This window comes from Gopherus evgoodei, chromosome 3 (assembly GCF_007399415.2).
Source record: "Gopherus evgoodei ecotype Sinaloan lineage chromosome 3, rGopEvg1_v1.p, whole genome shotgun sequence".
Classification (NCBI taxonomy): domain Eukaryota; kingdom Metazoa; phylum Chordata; order Testudines; family Testudinidae; genus Gopherus; species Gopherus evgoodei.
The window spans coordinates 65,015,439-65,038,031 of record NC_044324.1 but is presented as its reverse complement, the minus strand read 5'-3'; the positions used below and the strand labels follow the sequence as shown (position 1 = coordinate 65,038,031).

Genomic DNA, 22,593 nt, shown 5'->3' with positions numbered 1-22,593 from the left:
AAATGATCTGTCTACATCTTGATTATTAGTGCCACAGTCTGTAAGATCATTGAAAAGACACTTGCATTAACAAGAGATTTTAGACTGTATTGTTTATGCACTTGCTTTACAGGTATAACATACACTTTGTTTTCAAAATTATACTAGTATTGCTATACATATCATTTTCAGAAGTGCTAGAAGTGCTATATGGAAACAAGCAATGAAAGCCCTTGTAGTAGTACTTACTGGTTTCCCAGGCAGACTTGGCCCAGGGAGTCCTCTGTCTCACCTTTTGGACCTGGATGTCCAGGAGGCCCTGTAATTCCACCAGAATCACCCTGTGGAATAGATATAAACCACTAATTGAAATGATAGTGTTTTCTTTCAGGAAAATTAACATTAAGGTAGGTCTTGGTTATCATGACTTATTTTAATGATAGATCTCTGTACCTGTATGTCTAGGTATTGGTAAACATTTTAAACAGCTCTATTTCAGAATGTACCACTGTACTTACATCAGCTTATTTGATAATCAAACACATGACTCCAGTTTTATAAAACAAAACCAACTTTTTAACATTATTTGCAATGCCAGTCAGGCTCCACACTCTAAAGCAGGTGTTTGTTATACTGCTAGCAGAGATTTTTCACTGTAAATCAGACAGGCCAACACCTATTCTACAGGGTAGTGAGTTTTATGACAGGGTGTTTGGAAGTACTGACATGTATTGAAATCTGTTACACATGTTTAGATAACACATCTACAGCTTTTAATTTCTTAACAAAATATATATTTGCCCTAAAAAAATGTTACACAGGTAAGTATGCAAGGTAAAAAAAAACAAAACAAAACATAGGAACATGGGATTTGCTATAGCACAAAAGACCAAGAGTCCATCTAATCTAGTTAATAACTCCGCTATTTTCCCAGTTACTCAGGCTTGCAATGCTGGTATCATATGTACACTTCTTCCTCCTTCATCCTCTAATACCCAGATTGCCTCTAAATCCTGCCAGTTATTCCTCTGCAACATCTCCACTGTCCAACCCCTCCTCTCTATCCCTATTGCAAAAATCTGGGTCCGTGCCTTAGTTAATCCCTCATCTCAATTACTGACATTTCCTCTTTTCACCTTAAAGGCTCTGCTCAGCCGTACTCCTACCTACATCTCCCTTATCTTTCTCACTTTAACTCTACACTCTACGAACACAGCACATCTCTGGCTAGCCCAACTCCTTCTTCCACAAGTGACTTTGTGCCTTTTCTCATGCTATCCTTTCCACCTCAAATATCCTCCCAGATCATGTGTGTTGTGCAACTTTATGTTTCTTCCTGTTCCACAAGACTAGCTTCTTTAGGTCCGTGCCCCAGTGCTGACCTCTATTCTTGCCTTCTCAACAGCTTGCACCCTCAAACTATTAATGTACTTCATTGGCTTTTTTTAAAACACAAACCCCAAGTTGTATAAATGCAACAACTTATCTCAGAATTCACATCTTTCCCATATAATTCTCCCTTTCTCCCTGTACATGCAGATACACACACACGCGCACAATTAACCCTTGCTGTTCTGTAGTACTGGTATATCCAACTGCAGGCCTAATCCCACCCCCATTTAAGTCAATGGGATTCTTTCAATTATTACATTGAAATTGGATTGACACATTAGAAGGTAAACTCTTTAGGCAAGAGGCATGTTTTTTATTTATTCTTAAAGTACTTAGATAGATGAATGTGGAAGGATGGAAGACTCCTTCAAGATTATAATATTTGACTAATATTTTCTAAATCAAAATTTAATTGATCAAATTTTAGTGCATACCTTTTCTCCTTTAATTCCTGGTTTTCCTGGTATCCCAGGCTCTCCTGGTAAACCCTAATTAATTTAAAAAAACCAACATTTTACGTCAATTATAGCATCTTTCAGGTCAGTATGCTATCTGAGATTAAAGGTGAAAGAGGCACTTAATCTGGAGTAGTTACCATACATTATAGGCCCAGCTAACCTCCTCTTATTCATGCAAGTGAGAACTTCTTTAGGGGTATGCATATGTTATTTTGTTTAAATGAATATTTACTAACCAAAAATTGCCTTCTATACCCTTGTGGGCAGTACCTTCCTGAAAAAATTCAATTAAGAGATTTCTGGAAAAAAATATCAAAATAAACCAACGTCCTGAAAACTGACAGTGTTTAAAGGAAGATGGTAACAAGTAAAATTATTAGATTTAAAGGACTAGTTTGCCTGTGGCCAGGGCCGGTGCAACCATTTAGGCGACTGCACTAGGATTTGGGGGGTGGCATTTTCTTCGGTAGCGACTGCGGCGGCCAGATCTTTGGCTACCCCAGTCGCCGCCAGTATTTAGGCGGAGGGAGCTGGGGCAAGGGAGCAACGCCTGTAGCAAGTAAGTGGGGGGGGGGGGCAGCACCCAGGGGAACTCCCCGCCCCAGCTCACCCCTGCCCCTCCTCCTGCCCGAGCACTCCATGGCTACTTCACTTCTCCCGGCTGCCAGGCTTGCGGCACCTAAGCTGATTGGCGTCTCAAGCCTGGGAGGTGAGAGAAGTGAAGCAGCGACGGCATGCTCGGGGTGCTCGTGCACGGAGTAGGGGTGAGCTGGGGGGGTGCCTCAGGGCAGAGGGTAGGGGATGGGGAGCTGCTGTGGGGGGGGCACCTCAGGGCAGGGGCTCGAGGATGGGGGAGGATACAAGGTGGAAGTTTCACCTAGGGCGTATAGCATCCTTGCACTGCCCCTGCCTGTGGCTACTGGGATATGATGCGCATGGTGTTGGGCACTACTTGCTTGATATTTTCTTTACTCTTAAAGCCTCAAGGAACCAAATTTTAATATTGTACATTTGATTAACTCCAAATCTCCTTTTTTTAAAAAAAAATTAGTTTTAAATATTCAAAAGACAACAACAATTAAAAATATCAGCAAAATAATGGCATTCTGTCCCTCCTCCAGATGTCTGCTTCCACATCCAAGTTTTGATTTTCATATTTGTCCTTTCCCTCCTAATAATTCAAGCAACTAGAGATGCAGAGACATGAAAGAATAATAAAATAAAAATTTAAAATTACCTAAGCATGCATAAATAGCTTAAACACAAGTTCACTCTCTAACCTCACAAGATTTTCATTTACTTTATAGAAAAGTGTGATCTACATTTGTTCCAAAAGAAAGTATATAGAGTTGTCATCTGCCTTAATACATTACATTATATTTATTCCATGAAGTAATGTATGCTTGTCTATCATGAACCTTAGGTAAGTTCCACAGCAAATGGTAGATCCACTCAAGGCAAGGATGTCTAGTATTCATGCCCAACTATGATATGCAAATTCAAATGAAAAGTAATTAGCTTTGTCAAAAAGATCTTGAAAGTCATATCACTTGAACTTTTCTTTGCACTGGGAAACATTTAATCTTGTTAGCACTTGCACGTAAAGAATGAACAGAATGTTCATGTCAGTAGGAAGCATTCAATTGGCTGTATTCTCCTTGCTTGACTGTATTCTGCCCTAAATGCAGACAAACTGTTTGTTTCAGACATTTCATACATCATTCGTTTCAAAAGTATATAAAAAAATCCTGAACTGTAGATGAGTGAAAGGTGTTCATTAGTTTCACAAATGGAAAAACATTACAAAAGTACATAGGAGTTTAGATGCGTTAACTATGAGCCAGATTTTCTGTCCTGCTTCGTCCCTGTTTAGAGTGACACAAAGGGGATTCAATCTGGCCCTAGCTGCCTTGCTGGGAATTCCCCTGTGTAGATAAGTGATCTTCCCTTGCAGACTCTGGTGTACAAGCCATGCCAGAGGCAAGGAGGAAGAAAGTCCAGAGTGAGTTAATCACAGCTGGTGAATGGTTTCTCGGGGAACAAGATTAAAGCAGCACCCACCTCCCCATGCATTGGGCAGAAAATCTGGGAGTCAAAACTAGCTTCATGACAGTCCTCTCTCCCAACTCTACTGTTTCAAATCAAAGCCTAGGCAAAAATAGGGACTATGGCTATACAAGTTGCACACAAGCGTGCTTGGTGCTGTACAATAGATAAAGGACAATGCAGTCCCTGCCTCAAGAAATTTGCAGTACAGATCACAAACAATTTTGGGACTGGAGAGTTCAGTCTTGAAAGTACATGTTTTAATATGCCACTTAGTCAAAGACACTGTAGATGAAAGTACCTTACAAACCAAAATTTTAAAAATAGGTACCTAAATTGGGCTTGTATAAATTAAATGTTAGTAACTAAATTCAGGTGCCAAATAAATTATTACATATACAACCAACTATGTGTGTTCACAGTCACTTGTTTTGCACACAGCTGTGTATTTTGTAGTCAAAATGTCCATTTGCATAAACCTGCACATATTTTGCATGGCCAACAACAACAATCGAAATATAGCTTCAATGTAGTTATACAAGGGATTAATTTGGTTCTTATTTATACCACTGACCTAGAGTGCTAAGGAAACAAATAAGTCTGCATACTTAGAGTCATATTATCCACTATTACTGAAAATTTGTTGATAATGACAAATTATAGATTTTAAAAACACAGATTGTAAAAGTGAGGCCATTTATTTATAAGGCCTTGAATTTTTCTTCCCTTCCCAACTTCCCCAATCTTATATCTTATCACACTGATTTTCCCAACTCATTGTAATGATCTCAGACAAGCTCTGTAAGGGGATTATAGTGGGATTTTTCACCTCTGGTATATGTTTGTATAGTAGGGGGTAATCTGGGCACTTGTGAGTTACACAAATTAGTATTAAAATCCCAACTTGGCAGATGACAAAACAAAGACACTCAGAGGTTTTGCACAACCCCAAACACTAAGAGTTGGAATTTGCATTTTCAAATCCCATGGGCTAACTATTAAATCACCCCCATAAAGAGACCACCCAACAATAGTTCACCTGGCACTGTTTGTTTAATATCTCACCTGAACAGATTTTACTGACTGTAGAAAATTACACAATACTTACGACTTCTCCTGAATGTCCTCTGGGTCCAATGGGTCCTGGAGGACCTTGCAGTCCCTACAGTGTGTGTATATATATATTAATTAGAGTTAAAAACCAATATATTTGCAATTACTTTATACTGAATAAAGAATAAAGCACTTTATCCACTGTAAGAACATAAACCAGGGGTGGCCAACCTGAGTCTGAGAAGGAGTCAGAATTTATGAACGTACATTGCCAAAGAGCCACAATAATATGTCAGCAGTTCGTGATCAGCTCCCCCACCCCCAGCGCCTCCCACCCACCAGCAGCCCTGCTGATCAGCACCTCCCCCTCCCTCCCTGCACCTCCTGATCAGCTGTTTCGTGGCGTGCAGGAGGCTGTGGAGGAAAGCAGGGAGGAGCAAGGGCATGGCAGGATCAGGGAGGGGGTGGGAAGGGGTGACGTGGGGGCAGGGCCTGTGGCAGAGCCAGGGGTTGAGAAGTGAGCACCCTCTGGCCAACTGGAAAGTTGGCATCTGTAGCTCCAGCCCCGGAGTCAGTGCCTATACAAGGAGCCACATATTAGCTTCTGAAGAGCCGCATGTGGCTCCAGAGCCACAGGTTGGCCACCCCGACATAAACAAAAGAGCTGCTAAGAATTATTTTCTACCTGGATTAGAGAGCAACTGTAACCCGCACACCTCCTGGGTGTGGTGTTCTGTCCCCTCTAGTGGCACCAAAACCACTTAGAGATTAATGAGTCTGCTCCAGTCTTAGCTAACAGGCACTTGGCTTTTAGCTCAAGCAGTAGAGGCTCATGCGCTAAGCTCCAAAGGTCCCACGTTTGACCTCGCCCGTCGACGACTAGGGTCTGTTGGTGTTACACAAAAGTTACTGCTAGTTCATTCTCCACTGCCCTGATAGGATTTGCATTGTTATGCTTCCCATACAACTATATTAGAAGTTTCCATATTAATGAGCTAATTTCTCAAAACATGTCCACATAGAGGGTCTGCTTTATGGGCCAGATCGTCAATTGTATAAATCATTATAGCACTGTTGAAGTCAATGGAGCTATGACATTTTACACCAGCTGAGGATCTGGCCCAGTGTGTCCATAGGAAGAGGATAACAGCTGCTGCTGAAAAGGTTGAAAAAAGAATCCTGCCCATGGGACTATAGGACTCCAATAAGGCCGTGTGCAACTGGATGGACCGTAAGCCATTGAACTGGAAAAAAATGAATCAAAGCTTCTTGCTTTAGGATTCTGTTGAAGGAAGGAATGCTTTATTTGTTTGTCATGGTTATAACTTCTACAAGATGCATATGCATCTGGGAGGGAATTGGAGAGTTTCTTTTCTTAATTATTTCACCTGTCCAAGGTTACTAAAGAATGGTGAGAGGAAAAGGGTTTCAGCTATTAGGGCAGTAGCCACTAATCAGGAGACCTAGGTTCAAGTCCTTGTTCTGCAATAGACTTCGTGTGTGACCTTGGGCAAATCAGTTTGCCTCTCTGTGCTTCAGTTTCCCATCTGTAAAATGGAATTAATAGTATTTCCCTATCTTATAGTTTTGTGAGGATAAATACATAAAAAATGTGGGGCACTCCTATACTATGGCAATGAGAGCATTTAAGTACCTAGGATAGACAGACTGAACTGTGTTTTTGGGTTGCTGCCGAGGTTTCCTACATCAGTGAAACCCAGACCAGCCAGCCAGGTGAGGAATCATGCAGATCTTTCTAAAGGCAGATGAGATGGTGACCATTGTTTTGGTAAGGTCCTGGGGGCTGATGTTAGACCAAAGGAAGCCAGGTATATGACCTCTACCGAGTGGAGGTAACCAAAAGTCTTCAGAACATTTCCCCTTTCTGAGGATTCTGGGGCAGAAGAGAGAAGGAGAAATGTGACTGAAGATCAGGAGGAGGAGAGGATTTAAAGATTTATAACCCAAGAGTCTGAGGCAATCCTGTTTCAGGAGTGAAGGAACACAGAATCTTTTATCTGATTTGAGGGACAGGAATAGTTAGAAAAGGCTCCAGTGATTTTTCTTTGGACAAAGCTTTGGCTCTAGATTCCTGCTTGTGAAAGGAATGCTGAAGTTTGTTCTCAGGTTTCTATTTCACTGAAGATTTCCCCACAAGAAGCTGGGCCTATTCCTCCCTGAGGAAAAGGAGAAAGATGAGGGTTTGTGTTTCCCTAGCTGGGAAGCAGGGGTGGAGAGGAAGGCTATTTTCTCCAAAACCTCCTTCAATGCAGAATACACTAAATTCCCAATCAGATGGGAACCCTTAAAGATTAAGGGTAAGGAGACAAAACTTGAAGATATCCTCACCTCAGGACCAGATTGTCCTGCAAGTGAACAGAATCTTGAGCCACACTAAGAATATTTGATAGGGCAATGTTAGAGGTTCCTGTGTACCAGGAAGGGAAACTTGGAGTCAACAGCATTGATCCCCTGGGTCTCTATGAGCCACAGGCGGTGCAAGAGGCATAGAAAGTGGTAGTGATTTGGATGTTCTCAGTTTAAAAGATTATTTTCATAGCTTCATTCCAGGGGCTCATGAAGGAATACACTGGACTCCAGAGTTAGGTCTAAGGTCTTAGACTGGGAAATTATGACTAAATCCATAGTTTGAGTAGAGCAACCAAAGGCTGTGGAAATCAGAGTCCACATTGTAGAGTCTGAAAAGACCTTTTGGGGCAGGGTGGGTGTAGAATCAGAAGAGGTAGGAAACAGAAAAGGCCCTATTCATTCAGGCTATGGTTTCTTCCTGAGTGTCTAAAGCTGGGGATGGCACCAGATTCAGAACTTCTGTCCCTGACTGGGCTTGAGTGTGGTGCCTCTGCATGAGCAGTCTGCATGGTTCTGAAGTGATGTGGGAAGGATGGACAGAATGGGCCCATTGCCAAAGGCTGCAGAGGAAAAGCACAGGAGAGGTATTTTGGCTTTGAGACGAAGACTCCATTGTACCTACTATTCTATGCAATTACAGAGCTCAGCTGAGGCCTGGAGGAGAAATGGCTCCTCAGCTAAGTACAAGCTATTTCTAGAGAGGCAAGAGAACAACTAGAGATGTCTGCCTGCACTCTGTAAGGGGGAGGAATTGAGACTGATAGTGTTGCATTCACTCTGGCTACCACCTGGTTGGCTGACAGATGAGGACGACTCACTCATTAGTTTGTATTGGTGATATCCACAATACAAAATGTGTAATTGCACACATAAATAGCCGAAGGATAGAAATAGTAGTGGTCCGAAAAGTTCCTTGCATTGTTTTTCCCTAGTGAGTGATGCTGAAATCAACCACAATATTACTAACTAAATGTAAAATAGCTATATTCTGCCTTCAATCTTGTGTAAGTCTCCGACTGACATCAACCTTGCTATATATTGTGGGTAGCATATATTGTATCACCTGCACCTAACCATAATTAATTTGTAACTTAGCTCCCTACACAGAATAAAATTGACACATCTGCATAAATATTCGCATCAGAATAGCCTCTTTTTGGTTATGGAGGCCATATTTCAAAAAATGTAATTCCCAAAAAGTGCATTCAGACTTTTGCATACACATGTTCTTTGAACACAAATTGCCTATTCTGGCCACAAAATTCAGGGATGTGTGCATGTATAACCCCAGCTTGTACGTACACAAGAACTTTGGGAATGCAACTCAAGTACACTCACTGAAAAAAATTGGCCTGTGCTATATAAAGTGAACGAAATAACACCCAATGACATAATAAGAAGCCACTACACGCTACTTTCAATTTTATAATAAATAGTTTAAAATATCTCTGGTCCTGGATTTCCAGTGAGTCCAGGAGGACCATGATCTCCTGCTTCACCCTAAAAAGCATAATTTTTCTCAAATAATTTAATGTTATATCCACAAGAGACAGCTGTGTACAAAATAGATCTTTTGTATACCAATCAGAAAAATACTTTAATTCCTTGTGATCCTTTCATTCCAATTTCCCCCTGAAAATAACAGATATGATCACAATAAGTTGAAATTTAGACTAAGATTGACTGTATTGAAGTTACTACGCACAGAAATGTGGTCATATTAATTTAGTTAACACAATTCAGCAAATAATGAAAATCTGGTTATTCTTTAAAGAGTTGTTGATGGAAAACTTTGAAAAGGATTGTCTTTTGAAAAATTCCATTTGCAGTTTCAGGTATTGTGATTTCTCTTCTCATGATTTATTCCTAAGGATATTTGCATGAAAACAAAATATTTGCTTAAGAACTCTGTTCCTGGTGCTTTTTCCTCACTTAAAGTCATTACACTGTTTGTGATGGGATATATGCCTTTCCAAAGCTACTCATTTTTACAGTATAGCCTATTCCACATAGGTTCTTATACAGCATTCATCACTATAGTATATGAGCCCCTTCCTGCAGTGCATTAAGCAATGTGACTAACATTTGTCATCTCATAAAGAGGATTATGTTTTACTGTAAGAAATACAAAGTAGCTGTAGATGTAATCTTAAAGAATAAGGATTCTGATTCCTTGAAAACATCCTTAGTAATAAAAAAGTAACATGCAAAAATATGGCTATGAGAAGAATTGCCTGCAAATAAAGTTTTTAAGAGCTTCCTAAAGAGATGAATGGGTTTTTAATAAAGGCGGTTACATATTTTACGTAGTATGCTTAATGTTCAGTGTTAATTGCCGAGTTAATGAAATAGCTGCAGTTTCTCACTAAGATGACTAGTGCATTTGCTAGTGTAACAGTTAGAACTCTGAGGGATAGTATGCTTGATCTTGCTGCCTTTAATCTCTATAGCCAATATCCTATTGACTTCAGTAAGAGCAGAATAAGGCCGCTGTTGAGATGTTTAGACTCAGCTACTTCCATCTCAGATCAGCCAGACCTTTCTTGGGATCTACAGTGCCAAGGCCTACTCTGTGGTGACCCTGCACCTGGTATTTAAAGTTCTAAACATTCATCCCAGAAATAGCTTCACAGAAGAAATCAGAGAGAGGCCAAGGACAGATTTAGCCTAAGGACTGTAAGCACTGAGATTCTAGCTGCCCTCATGCAGATGTACAAGAAAGGGAAAGGTTCCTTTTTGCCCAAGCCTCTCTCTGAGTTGGAAGAGCTGGCAGTTGAAAATGCCGACTTTTTACTCATAAACTGAGTGAATTTGATATATCAATAATCAAGAGGCAATAAACATGGAACCCCATGATATCATTTTTATAGTCAAGTTTTGGAATATTTGGCATGAAACCTATTAAAATGTACCAAAAAAATTACAGAATGTAAATGTGACAGGATCCCCAGGTGAAGCCTGGGGCTTAAGGCCCCTTAACTCTCCAGCCTGGGCTGTCTCTCACAATGCCTTGATAGTGACAAGCAGCAAACCCCTGCACGTGCTGTTATCACTCAGCACAACCACAAGTGCAGCCCCACACTCAGCTAGATTGCATGAATACTCCTAGAGCCACTCATGAATCACACAGAGAAAGGCACAGCCAAATCCCCCTAGCTTCCAGCACTGTACCTCAGGAATATACCGTCTTGCACTGCTCAAGATGAGCAGTTCAAATTTATTAATTGTTCACTACTTCACCAATGGAAAGTGAATATACACCAGCCTTTGTAAAACTTAGCAGATTTACCAAACACTCTGGGCAAATTCACTGGTAAAGATAAACAGTTAAACAAATTTATTCACTACAAAAGATAGATTTTAAGTGATTATAAGTGATAGGCAAAGAGTCAGAGTGGTTACAAAAGAAAATATAAGCACTCAATCTAAACTCTCAATTCTATTAGACTGGGCAACATCCAGATTTAGCTGTTTTCCTCAACCCACAGGATACCGCAGTTCATAGTACACAGGACTCACTCTTGAAACCTGTGCCACTCCCCTCTGTTGGAGTCTTCAGTCTTCTGAGTGGCCTTGTTGCTTGCGGCATAGGTGGCGGCAGGGAAAAGGCAAAGCAGTGGGGCCACTGTGTTCTGTTTTATACCCTTAGTCTATGTGCTTGGAGAACACAAGTCCAGGCATGTCTAGTGGGCACTGTTGAGTCTCAAGGTGAAGCAATACCCCGATGTGTCTACTGTGAGTGAGTCTTTGAATTGTAATTCCTCTGATGGACAATGGCTGGTGATGTCTGTGCAGCACCCACCTGGGCATTGGTTACCTCTATTGTCATTGCCTCTGGCAAGCTAGTATCTGGGTGCTTCCCAAATGCACAGTGTATTTTAGTGAAAACTATCCAACACAATTCTTATAATTTTATATGCATTAATGATACATGTTTAGATGGAACAATGGGTTTCAGCATATCATAACCTTTCCCCTGATACCTCACATGGGATGTTTTATATGTGTGGAAGTAGAGATGGAAACGAAGGGGATTTCAATGTATAGTTTGTGAGCAAGAGCTAGGCTAGCTGTAATCCTAATAAAGTGAGATTTGTAGAAGCGAGGATTGTGTGAGGCGAGTGGGAAAGAACTGTGTGAGACGTTGTTGTGACCTTGAATTAAGTATGGAATGTAGACTATAGTTTAAATTGGTGAGAAAAGTAAGATATCAGGGTGATCTATGTATAAACAAAATGCAGCTGTTGCACATTATTGTTGGTAACAAAAGGTATAAATGCTTACTGTAATTGTTATCGGGAGTCTCTCTCCCTCTCCCTCTCCCTCTCCCTCTCCAATTGCTAGAGATAATAAAGTATCTGACTTGCTGCACCCAACCTGAGTGTGAGAACTCTGTTTTTCTCCGACATATGCAATATCACAATTAGATGAGGAATATAGGGGTTACAGGGCATTGCCAGAGGTAAGAGTGTCACAGCATATATGGTGAGAAAATCATATCTAAGCATAAATATTAACTCAAAACTTTAGCTGTACTTACTGGATCCCCCTTTTCTCCCTTTTCAGAAGACTCTCCCTGTGACAGTATAAAGTAAATGTTAATACTTGCATGGTAATTTTAAATGATAAATAGTTTGTATATCTGCTTTTGGAAAACAACTCTTCAAAACATATAGAAAACAAACTAACAGTTATATGTATTCAATACATACGAACAACTTTATAAAATATATAAACTATGAAAGCCCATTTAAAGATTACATTAATTTAATTATAAAGAATATGGACAGACAATAAAATGGGATTCTATCCAAGTTCATTTCTTTTATGTCTAGGTCACATATTATATATTACATGTAATCATAAACATAAAGCTTTCAAAACTGGGTCTGCACATCATCATGCTACAACTTTCCACCTTCTGACTTACTAGCATTAGCTAGAACTGGGACTCCTTGAAGCCCAATTCAGATAGACGGCTCCACCTCGGGGCCCCAACTGGTGGGACAACAGAGCTCATGATTGCCCTGCTCCTCCTACTGAAGGCATGAGGAGAGCAGGAAATTGTCAGTACAACTGGGTTTCATTCTGCTTTGGACTTCTTATCCTCTACTACCTGCTCTTGACTTTCAGTTTCCTGACTTGGCCTGATTCCTGGTTCTTGATCTCCATCTCTTCTCCTGACACTTACCTCCTGGTTTCCTGACTCATGCTGATTTCTTGTATCAGTCTCCCTGTTCCTGACCTCCTGGTTCTGAACCTTGGGTGGCACCTGGCCACTTGCCTTGCACTAACCAGCAGGCCTGTCTGCCTACGTCTTGGGCCTGACACAGGATCGGAAACAGATATCAGAAAGTGATGACTGAAATAGTGTAAAAATATGAATTCTCAAAAGCAAATGACTTAATACACAAAACCATGATTCTTTCAAATTAACAGCCTAAACTAGATTTCTGTTTGTATGAAGATCATTTACAGTACAAGGTTTTAACAAGAACTAGTTGGTCCTCTAACATTCTGGGGCCTGACATAACTTCAATTTAAATCACTAGCAAAACTCCTATTGATTCAATGGAAGCATGACTGAACTTTTTGTTATTTCTAGAAAAATGCGATTTACATCTTTTCACCACTAACGAAAAAATTGTTTTGGCTGAATTTGCTGTTGGAAAGCTTCAACTAAAACTAAAAGATGATTAACTAGCAAAGTCTTTTTCTAAGCTTTGATCATGCTAAGAATGCTGTTTTTTCATCTAGGTATTGAAGATGGTACTTCACACAATGCACAGTCAACTTGTGGATCTTGTTGCTAGGGGATGTTACGAAGGCCAAAAGTGTAAATGGGTTCAAAAAAGAATTAGATACGTTCCTAGAGGATAGGTCCATCAATGGCTATTAGTCAAGATAGTCAAAGATGCAACCCCATATTCTGGATGTCCCTAACCTCTAACTGCCAGAAGCTGGGACTGGATGACAGCGGATGGATCATTCAATAATTGCCCTGTTTTGTTCATTCCCTATGAACCATCTGGCATTGGCACTGTCAGAATATTTGATATTTTGTTAGACAGACCATTGATCTGACCCGCTATCGCCATTCTTATGTTCCTAATTTAAGAGAAAGTAAAAGAATATTGTTATTTTAACCAGCAATCAGTATTTCATTGTTTGAGCTCCTTGCTTCCTTTGAGGTTTTAGGTACCTCCTGGTTGTGCCTAGGTCTGTGGTGTTTTGGAATTTCATGCATCTTGAAATCAGAAACAGGGAAGCACACAAAAAATAAAGAGGCAAAGCAAAAAATGGACTAACCTTTTTCAAAGCGTAAGGAAGATTAATTCCATATAAGGGCCTTTTTATGGCCAGCAGCTTTTGTCTTATTTTATGCTAGCAGGTCTGCCCATCTCTAAATTATAGACTCTATCCTGATCCATCACCATCAAGAAAGGAAAGCCCAAAAGGACCAGAAATGTTGCAATGTCACCAGGCTGGTAAGCAATGCAGCAGAGAAAGCATTCAGAGGACTCTGTACATGACAGATCGCCAGTATCCAGGGCTACATACAAGTATATGAAAAACTTAGCAATGACTGGACAACTCATTCAACAGCTCATCCTTCTTCAGCCACTTACTTAAGCACATACTTAACTTTAAGTTCGATGGGATTTAAGTATGTAGTTGAGACACAGCTTTAATACACTAGGGTTAAACCCAGCTTTGGTGCACAGCAGGTGGCCCTGTCCATTAGTCACCCATATGCCCAACAGCCATGACCAACCTACAGAGACGTCCATGACAGAAAACAAAATGTAGGTTGTGAGGATGCTGGGCTCAAAGTTTACCACTGGAGCATATTTTTCTGTTCCCACAGTTCTTCTACTTGACCTTTACTCTTTTTCAAGGATTTGGCCCAATAAAAATAAACCACACTTAGCCATCATCACTTTTAAGAATATGAGTTAGGAATTATTATTTACCTTTTCACCTTTTGTACCAGTTAAGCCCATTTCTCCTTGCCGGCCCTTTTAAGAAAATAAAAAAAAAATATTGACAATCTTTATCCTTTTTTAATCTGACAAATTAAAAGAATCTTCCCCATCCATCTGCTCCTTGCACTGAACGTGGCATGAAATCGTGTAATCATCATAACTGAAATGTGTGATTTAACCAGCTTCAACTGAATTTAAGTTATTGTCTTCAGCTGAAGTGCAGGAAATTCTACTTGCTACTCAAAATCAAACATTTGGCAACACTATGATGTATGTAGTGTGTCTTTTCTCTTTTCTCCTCAGACCAACAATACATTAAATTGGCAAATATATATTCCATTCTTTAAAATACACAGATGCTTTCTGTCAAAAAGTTTGAACCCAACATTTGATCACTTAATTTGCTATAAACTGCTTGGGAATGACCTGCATATTTTAAATACTTTTGGTGTATCAAATCCTGTCACTTTATTAAAGAGGATTTTTTTAAATACCCACTATTTGCGAGTGCTACCAAAAATACTTTTGAGCTCTCCTTGCTGGTTCAATAGATAATATTATGTATGAATATATTCGAAACACTATGCACATTACCTTTTGCTCTCCTAAAAACACAGAAAAAATATTTTTCACTTTTCCCCCTGCCCAATTCAAACCTAAAAAATGGAGGAAATTAACAAAAGAAGACATAATATTTTCAGAGTTCGAAAAGAGCATTACAATGGTACAAACTATCATAATTTCATTGCAAATCACACAATTTTGGCCCCTGCTTGAGCCAGTCTTAAGATGAGATGAGATTTTAAGTCCTATTGGGGAAAAATCCTCTGACAGGCTGTATTCCCCACTTCCTTGCCTCTTGGAGAGAAGCCAATCAGGGCTGCTGCAGGAAGCAGGCAGAGCTCGCTCCCCACCCTTAAGAACTGAATTTTTAGGTAGGTGAGGTGGAGAGGGACCAGCTGACATTTCACAGAGGGGAAGGGGAAAAAAAAAGAGCCCAGCAAGCTTCCTTCTCTGCTCTCCTGTTATAAATGGATAATCTTCCCTGTGTGCTCCTACACACTCCCTACAACACCAGACCAGGGAAGTATATGGGAGGAGGGCATGAATAAATTCTGGAATTAATTCCCACACCCAGGCCTGGGAAGACAAAGAGGAACCCCTATAGCCCCAGATCTGGGAAATGGGGTGAAGAAGCACTGAAGCTGCAAGTGAGATCTTCTGCAGCAGCTTACTCTAGACATTTGAGAGCAGTGCCAACACTGAAATTGTCACACAAACATTGGGGGATGTTCAAAAATCAAAAGGCCAAAAACACGAGATCATCTCTTAAAACAAAATCTCATTATTTAGGAGGGAGTTTGACTCATGATATTTGAATTTTTGGGTTGGTTATAACTGCATTACAAACAGTGGATATTAAAAATATTGTAATGAACCTACTGGCTCGTTATTGAGCACTGTGTTAATCTCCAGTTCAACATTCAGCAAGGAGAGAGCTCCATAATCCCTCCAGTTCAGTAAAAGGAAGCACGGCCAGAAGAGGACCTAGCTTGGGGGGGGAACAAAGGCTGCATGATGACTGCAGTAGCAGGCTGGAGGCAGCAGCCTAACGCTGGTTGTGGAGAGAAGCCTAACGCTGGTTGGGAAAGGCTGTGAGCCAGGCTGGGAAGAATCCTGTCACAGTGAGTCCATGGCTAGCTGTGACAGGCAGATACTTAGAAACAGCCTGCAAACAGCTAGGCCACATGCATGGGTCTGAAGATGACAGATGAAGAAACACAATTCTGGTTGTGGGATCTCCAGGCCAGTGCATAACTGACTCCTGCAGGGAGTAACCCTGGCACTGGACCGGAGGTCACTGACCTTCATACCACTTTATAAAACTACCCTTAGGGGTTGGATTAAGAACTGTTGTGTGCTAAATTTCTCTCTTTTAATTTGGAACCATTAAAACCTAGATGCCTAGGGAAAATCCAGTATTTATTTCTGGCAGCCCTTGTAATGCAATTCTTTGTTATTCATCATATTATATGAGTATGTTTGGGTAGAGATAGGCAAATAACTGATTTTTCAGTTCACTGGCAGTTAAAAAAAATCAGTTTGATCTTAACCAGAATATTCTGAAAAATTGTGGTGAATTAAACAAGTAGGTGAAAAACTAGGTTTGGGCGAACAAATCATTTTTTTAAACTAATCATTTAGTTTCCAGACATTTTTTAATTTAAAAGCAAAGAAGAAGACGGTGGTCCCACCCCCCATGTTATAATTGTTAGCACAGTAGCTAGAGAACTGGGAGACTCAGGTTTAATTCTCCCCTCTGCAGAGAAGGGAGTTGAACTTGGGTATTTCACACTGTAGAAGCATACCTTAGCTATTGGACTATAGGAATATTCTGATGTGTGTTTTTCTCAATCTCTTCTATTCAAGCAGGTCCACAGTGTATAAGAAATTAAAACATCATTGGTAGAGAGATATCAAGATGGGTCTCCCACATTACAAGAGTGTGCTCTAACCCCTGTCCTATAGCATAGTCTTGAGCAGCTCTTTCTTAGTCTCTCCCATTGAAGCTGCATAAAATACCTTAATAGTCATTGGACCAGCAAGAGAAAATGACAATGACCCTAGATGTCAAGGTACTCATCTAGGAGGTAGAGAACCAAGTTCATGTCCCTGCTCCACTGACATTTCATTATTTATACACAGACCAGAAGAGATTGAGAGAAACCCACTCCAGAAGGTCCCATAGTCCAGTGGCTAGGGCATCATTCCACAATGTAGAAAATAAATTCAAATCCCTTACCCAGGAGAAGGGGAATCAAACCCAGGCCCCCACATCCTGAGGGAGTGCCTTAATGTGTGGGCTAGAAGCTGCAACATGCACACACACAAAAATCTGTTTTGTGAATGGTATCTAAGTTCCACCCCACCTGCCTCCCAAATTTTTATTTGGCTACTTTGTGTCCAATTTCAAATAGATGTGGGTGATCAAAACTGCATTTTCCAGTGAATAAACTATTTGTCTGAAAATGTCACCCAGTTCTATTTGTGGGAACCCCTCAAGAGCTAGAGCCTGAAAGGCCTAACGCTTGGCGTGCCCACAGCACTTGCCTCTGAGCACATGGTACACCCAAATCACTGCCAAACATCTGTCGGATTGCTGCACGATAGCATTCACAGCACTTTCCTGCAGGTTAGACATACTGCAGGTGAGTATCCTTTCAAACGATAAAACTGATTTTTCACTACAAAAATGAAAATTCAACTACATTAAAGAGGTATAAGTCTAGAACTAATTGAATAAAAGAGTCAGCCTGTGTAATTCCACAAGAGTCTGTTGGGACAATTAGTAAGGCTGGATTGAACAAAGGAGTGGATACATATATGACTGGTTAAATCGCTGGTGCCATGCAAGCTAAGATGATTAAATGAATAATTATGTCTCTAGTTTCAGGGCATGAGATGAGCACTTCACATGGTCACTAAGGAATTTTTTCCCAGTATAATATTACACAAATATATAAATATGTTATTTTTTTCTCTTCTTCCTTTCTCTCACTGGCCAGTGACCAAAGGCCTGATCAGGTATGTAATCTGCTCCTCCTAAGGAGATTGTGACTAACCAGATGAATGAGACTATGGGTAAATTTAGCAGTGACAAGCTGGCTGTTATTTTGCAATTCCTTATGCCCTTATGTCTCAGATGCTTACAATTTCTCCCTTTTGTCCTTTATGTCCAGCAGCCTTAGGTAATACTAGTTGTCCTGCATCACCCCGTGAAGAATTGCAAATGAAAGAATATAATAAATATAATATAAAATTATAATAAATATAATATGCAGTTACCATAATTTTGCAATATTAGGTCCTATGCTCATATGTTATTTTCTGTGTAAATGCAAACATCCTAATTCAGCATCAAACAGAGGGAATAAGATAACTTTGATGTAGTGCACAGGTTATGTGGCACAAGGTTCTTCTTCTCCATGTGGTAGATATTTGTATTCCATTCAACTAATGGGAGTTCTACATCTATAGAGAGAGCAAAATATCCATGTTGAGTACTGCTGTGTAGATCTGAGAAGAGAATTTTGTCTTAAATCGTAGGAAATAACATTTTTATGATCATTATCACAGTACATTTCTTAAGTGTGAGAGAAAGGAACAAAAACAAAAAAATCCCTTTCTAATATGAACAAGCACCTCAAGAAATATTCATTTTAGTTTTGAGCAGCATGAAGACAGATAAAGATAGAGACGAATTGATATTAGTGACAGTATATTCCCACTGTTCCTCAGAATAAGCAAACTGAATGAAGCAATTTGGCTTCAAATTTTATTTTCATTGAGACTACCCTTTCGCAGAAGGCCTGTACATATTAAATATGTAATACATGGCTTTTTGCATTAATTTTACATAGGGAAGACATGGTAAAAAATGAAGTAGGTATGTGCAGTGGAGGCAATGTGGCCTAGTGGCTAGCTGGATGACCATGGGTAAGTAACTTTACCTCTCTGTGCCTTGGTTTCCCTATGTGTAAAATGGGAATAATGATGTAAAATGTTCTGAGACCTACTAATAACAAGTGCTAGATAGATATTATCATTAATAATAATAAAGGAGATAAAATAACAAAATATAAATTTCAGTCAGATTCCTATTGATTTTATAAAGGTATATCTTTATCTCTTGTTAGCTTTTTGTTCAATTTCTAGGGCATTTCAGCAGATAATCTACATGAGTCTTCTTCTGTCTGCTAGCTACCAACTAATATTACGATTAGCTGCAGAGGCAGCTTAATGACAACTGCTGAGTTGCAGTTGACTTGATGAAGAGAACAAACCTGAGACAAATAGTTACTATAGATTGAATATAGATAGTTATTGTTTGTATTGAGATGTGCCTTGAATTTATATGTATGGAAAAATTTTAAAACATTATTTTGGGAAAGATAATATTAGATCAACCAGCTGTATTTTTATATATTATTTGAATATCCACATATAAATCATTCTTTGTTAATTTCTTAAGATGCAGGAAAATATTTAGAAGAAGAAAATAGTGATAGAAAGTATCAATAGATTATTCAAGAATTAAAGCAAACATTGGAAACATTTTCTAAAACAGTTTATGTATATACTTTCAGTCACTTTCCACTGTGCTTTAAATTATTATCTTCCAATGCCTGTGACCTGACTGAGTCCCACAACGCTGACTTTTCTGCCCAAAGTAAGGACATTTGAAGTAGATTTGATTTTAAAACTGAAGTGACCTTGTATTTATGTACATTGAAATAATGATAAATCACAAATCAAAGGCCAAATTCTGCGCTCGCTTAAACCACTGAAACCATACTGAAGTCAGTAGAATTGCGCATGGTGTGGGCACAGAATAAGCCTTGACTATGTAGAGAAATAGATAGAGATGAGTAGTTATTAAATTATGATGGGTCTTCAATGGTATCTATCCGTGCCACCTCCTTATTTTTCTTATGGGAACCATAATATTTGTCAAAATTTCTAGAAATGCCACTTTAAATAAACCATGCAAATATCACCAGAAATGACTAATACTAAGGACTTTTCACAAGAGTTTCCTACAAGGAAAACCACTAAAAAAAAAATCTTCAGTGAGAACTTGAGAGACCACATAAAATCAAGGAAATTGGTATTCCATTGTTACCTGAACAGAAGGGAATCTCATAACCCACAGAACATATTATCTTGCATTTATATAAAGCTTTCCATCTTACAGACACTTTACAAATGATATATTGTGAGTAAAGGGATTTGGCACCTACCAGGTGTAGTGGAATGCCCAGTCAGTATTCACCACATTATATAACAGTGTGAGAAAGCAGAAATTTAGATCAAGGATACAGGAACAACCCCCTACTTGTGAGAATAGCTCAATGGGATTTTTTAATGTCCACGAAGAGCAGACAGGTTCTCATAAATATTCCCCTAAACTAAACTACACCGAACTAAATTTATCTGCTTCAGTGGTTGAAAGGCATGGGTCAACCCTGCTGAGAGTTAAACCTGTGGCTCCAGAGAGTCTGGATATTTAAAACCTGATGTTTAGACTAGTAAACCATCTCTGCTATCATAGTAAATACTAAACTTAGCACTCCCTTGTTGAAAAGTTACTTGCTTGTGAATAAGTCATTAAACCCTTCACACTGGACAGCTGAAGGAAGGAATAAGTTGGTGCTCTGTAAAGGATTTAAAAGATGATTAATTTCCTGAAACAAACAGCTGGCCTATATTTTGCCAAAGACATTAACTGGGAAACATAAGATGCCCTAGGAACCCTTAGAGCCTCACGATGGTGAGAAACATGACTCCTTTGGACAGATACATATCAAATCCTGAGGATCTCCACTGTTGCTTTAGAATTAATCTTAAATAGTGTGGATTCAAAGAGAGCCTTTGGAATGTAAAAAAGGAAGATGTCAAATAGCCTGGAAGTAGAGAAGTAGCTTCAAGAAACAAGCTGTAGACAAGGAAAATACTTGATATTAAAAGAATTTACTTTTTGGCATGAAAAATTAATTGCTAAGGTGATCAGATATACACATGCACAGGAAGGTGACAGACCAAGCATAAAGACTAAAGCTCTGAATCTGGAAAATCTCTCTCCTCAGGACAGCACATAAGCATGTGCTTACGTCTCAGTAAAGTCAATGTCCGGAATTGGGGCTTATATCCAAAAGGAACTTATGGAATGAGTCAACTCATTGGAATATATCATGGAATTGGTTGCACATCACATATATCTTCTGTGCCATGAATATTGATGAAATCATTTAAACATTCTTATTTGAGCATAAGCTTTCGTGGGCTACAGCCCACCTCATCGGATGCATAGACTGGAATATACATCCGATGAAGTGGGCTGTAGCCCACAAAAGCTTATGCTCAAATACATTTTTTAGTCTCTAAGGTGCCACTGTTCTTTTTGCGGATACAGACTAACAGGGCTGCTACTCTGATACCGGTCATTAAACGTTCTGCAGTTCTCTCCACCAAAAAGGAAAATTTATACATTTGGTAAAAAAACCTTCTGAGCATTCAGAAGCTTTGTAAAGTCAAAGTTCTGACATTCAGCAGGACAGGCTGCATTAGAAAAACATGAACTATGAAAATATAGGCAGTGATATATCTGATCTTAGATTTTAAAGCCAAAAGGAACTTTTATAATAATATAATTTGACCTCCTGCATAACATAAGCCATTGAATTCACCCAGTAATTTCTGCAACAAGCCTATATTATATATCTCATTATATATATGATATATTAACAGCTCATTTACATGTGTATTTGAAGGTTTTCTATATAGACTCAATTTATTTCTTACTGTAAATTTTACTCACCTTAAATGAAACAGAGCTTGGAAAATCTTGTATTAAGGTTTAGCAGCTTACAGTGACAGAAAACTGAACTCAAGGCCAAGTAATATTTTTTAATTACAACAGACTGCAGAACTACAGAAAAAATCTCTGGTAAGGATTTAAAGGAATTACTGACAGTATTGTCAAAGTAATTTGAACCTTTATCTGCCAGGTGTAGAAGGGAAGATTAAATGAAGTCCATATAATCTACAATAAAAATGTAGAACTTTAGAGAAGGCTGTTTGGAAATCAGAAATGATAAGGGACATAAAAAATATGAAAATATATTTGGATTCCAACACTGCAAAAACTTAAAATACTCTAGACAGCAAGGTTCAGATATTCAAAGTAGCCATTAGGTTTTTACAGAAAACAATTTCTTTAAATCCCTTAAATAGCTTTGCAAATATCAACCCAAGTTTGTTACTTTCCATTCTATTCTCTGGTTCATTACAGGTCAGATTAAGAAACAAGAATTTAAACTGAAGTCTTTGAGGGTAAAAGAGGAATTAATAATCTGTCTTTGGGAAGGTTAAACCTCTCAGTTTTGTAAACCATGGGACAGCTTTTGAGAAGTAATATGTATATAGCCCCCAGATTTGTGATTTCTTAAAGTTCTGCACTCTTTTTCCAAGATTGTGGATTCAGACAGGAAGAAACATATTTTTTAACTCAGGCTGATACAAAATAGGTATCATTATTCTACCTAAGAAAATTAAACCCATCTCTTATATAGTGCTTTTCATCCTTAGATCTCATAGTGCTTTATAAAGGACTGATCAAAAAATATCAAAGAGGAATACCAATGAGGAATATATAAGTAGGGGAGAAAAATTAGCACTCCTGCAATGCTTCCTTCTCACATTATTTATCTAATAACTTTAAAATATGAGAGCTCTGTCTCTTCAAGAGG

At 39.1% G+C, this 22,593-nt stretch overlaps 1 protein-coding gene across 1 annotated transcript in view; it reads right to left on the bottom strand.

Moving 5' to 3' along the window:
• Positions 1 to 224: 224 nt before the first annotated feature.
• The window catches only part of COL19A1 (collagen type XIX alpha 1 chain), a 237,489-nt gene continuing 215,120 nt past the window's right edge, over positions 225 to 22,593 (bottom strand). The window contains exons 13-17 of the mRNA XM_030558321.1: positions 14,273 to 14,317; positions 11,839 to 11,874; positions 4,984 to 5,037; positions 1,806 to 1,859; positions 225 to 320 (exon numbers count right to left, since the gene is read on the bottom strand). Coding sequence (XP_030414181.1) covers positions 225 to 320; positions 1,806 to 1,859; positions 4,984 to 5,037; positions 11,839 to 11,874; positions 14,273 to 14,317 — 285 coding nt within the window. The remainder of the gene's footprint in view (positions 321 to 1,805; positions 1,860 to 4,983; positions 5,038 to 11,838; positions 11,875 to 14,272; positions 14,318 to 22,593) is intronic.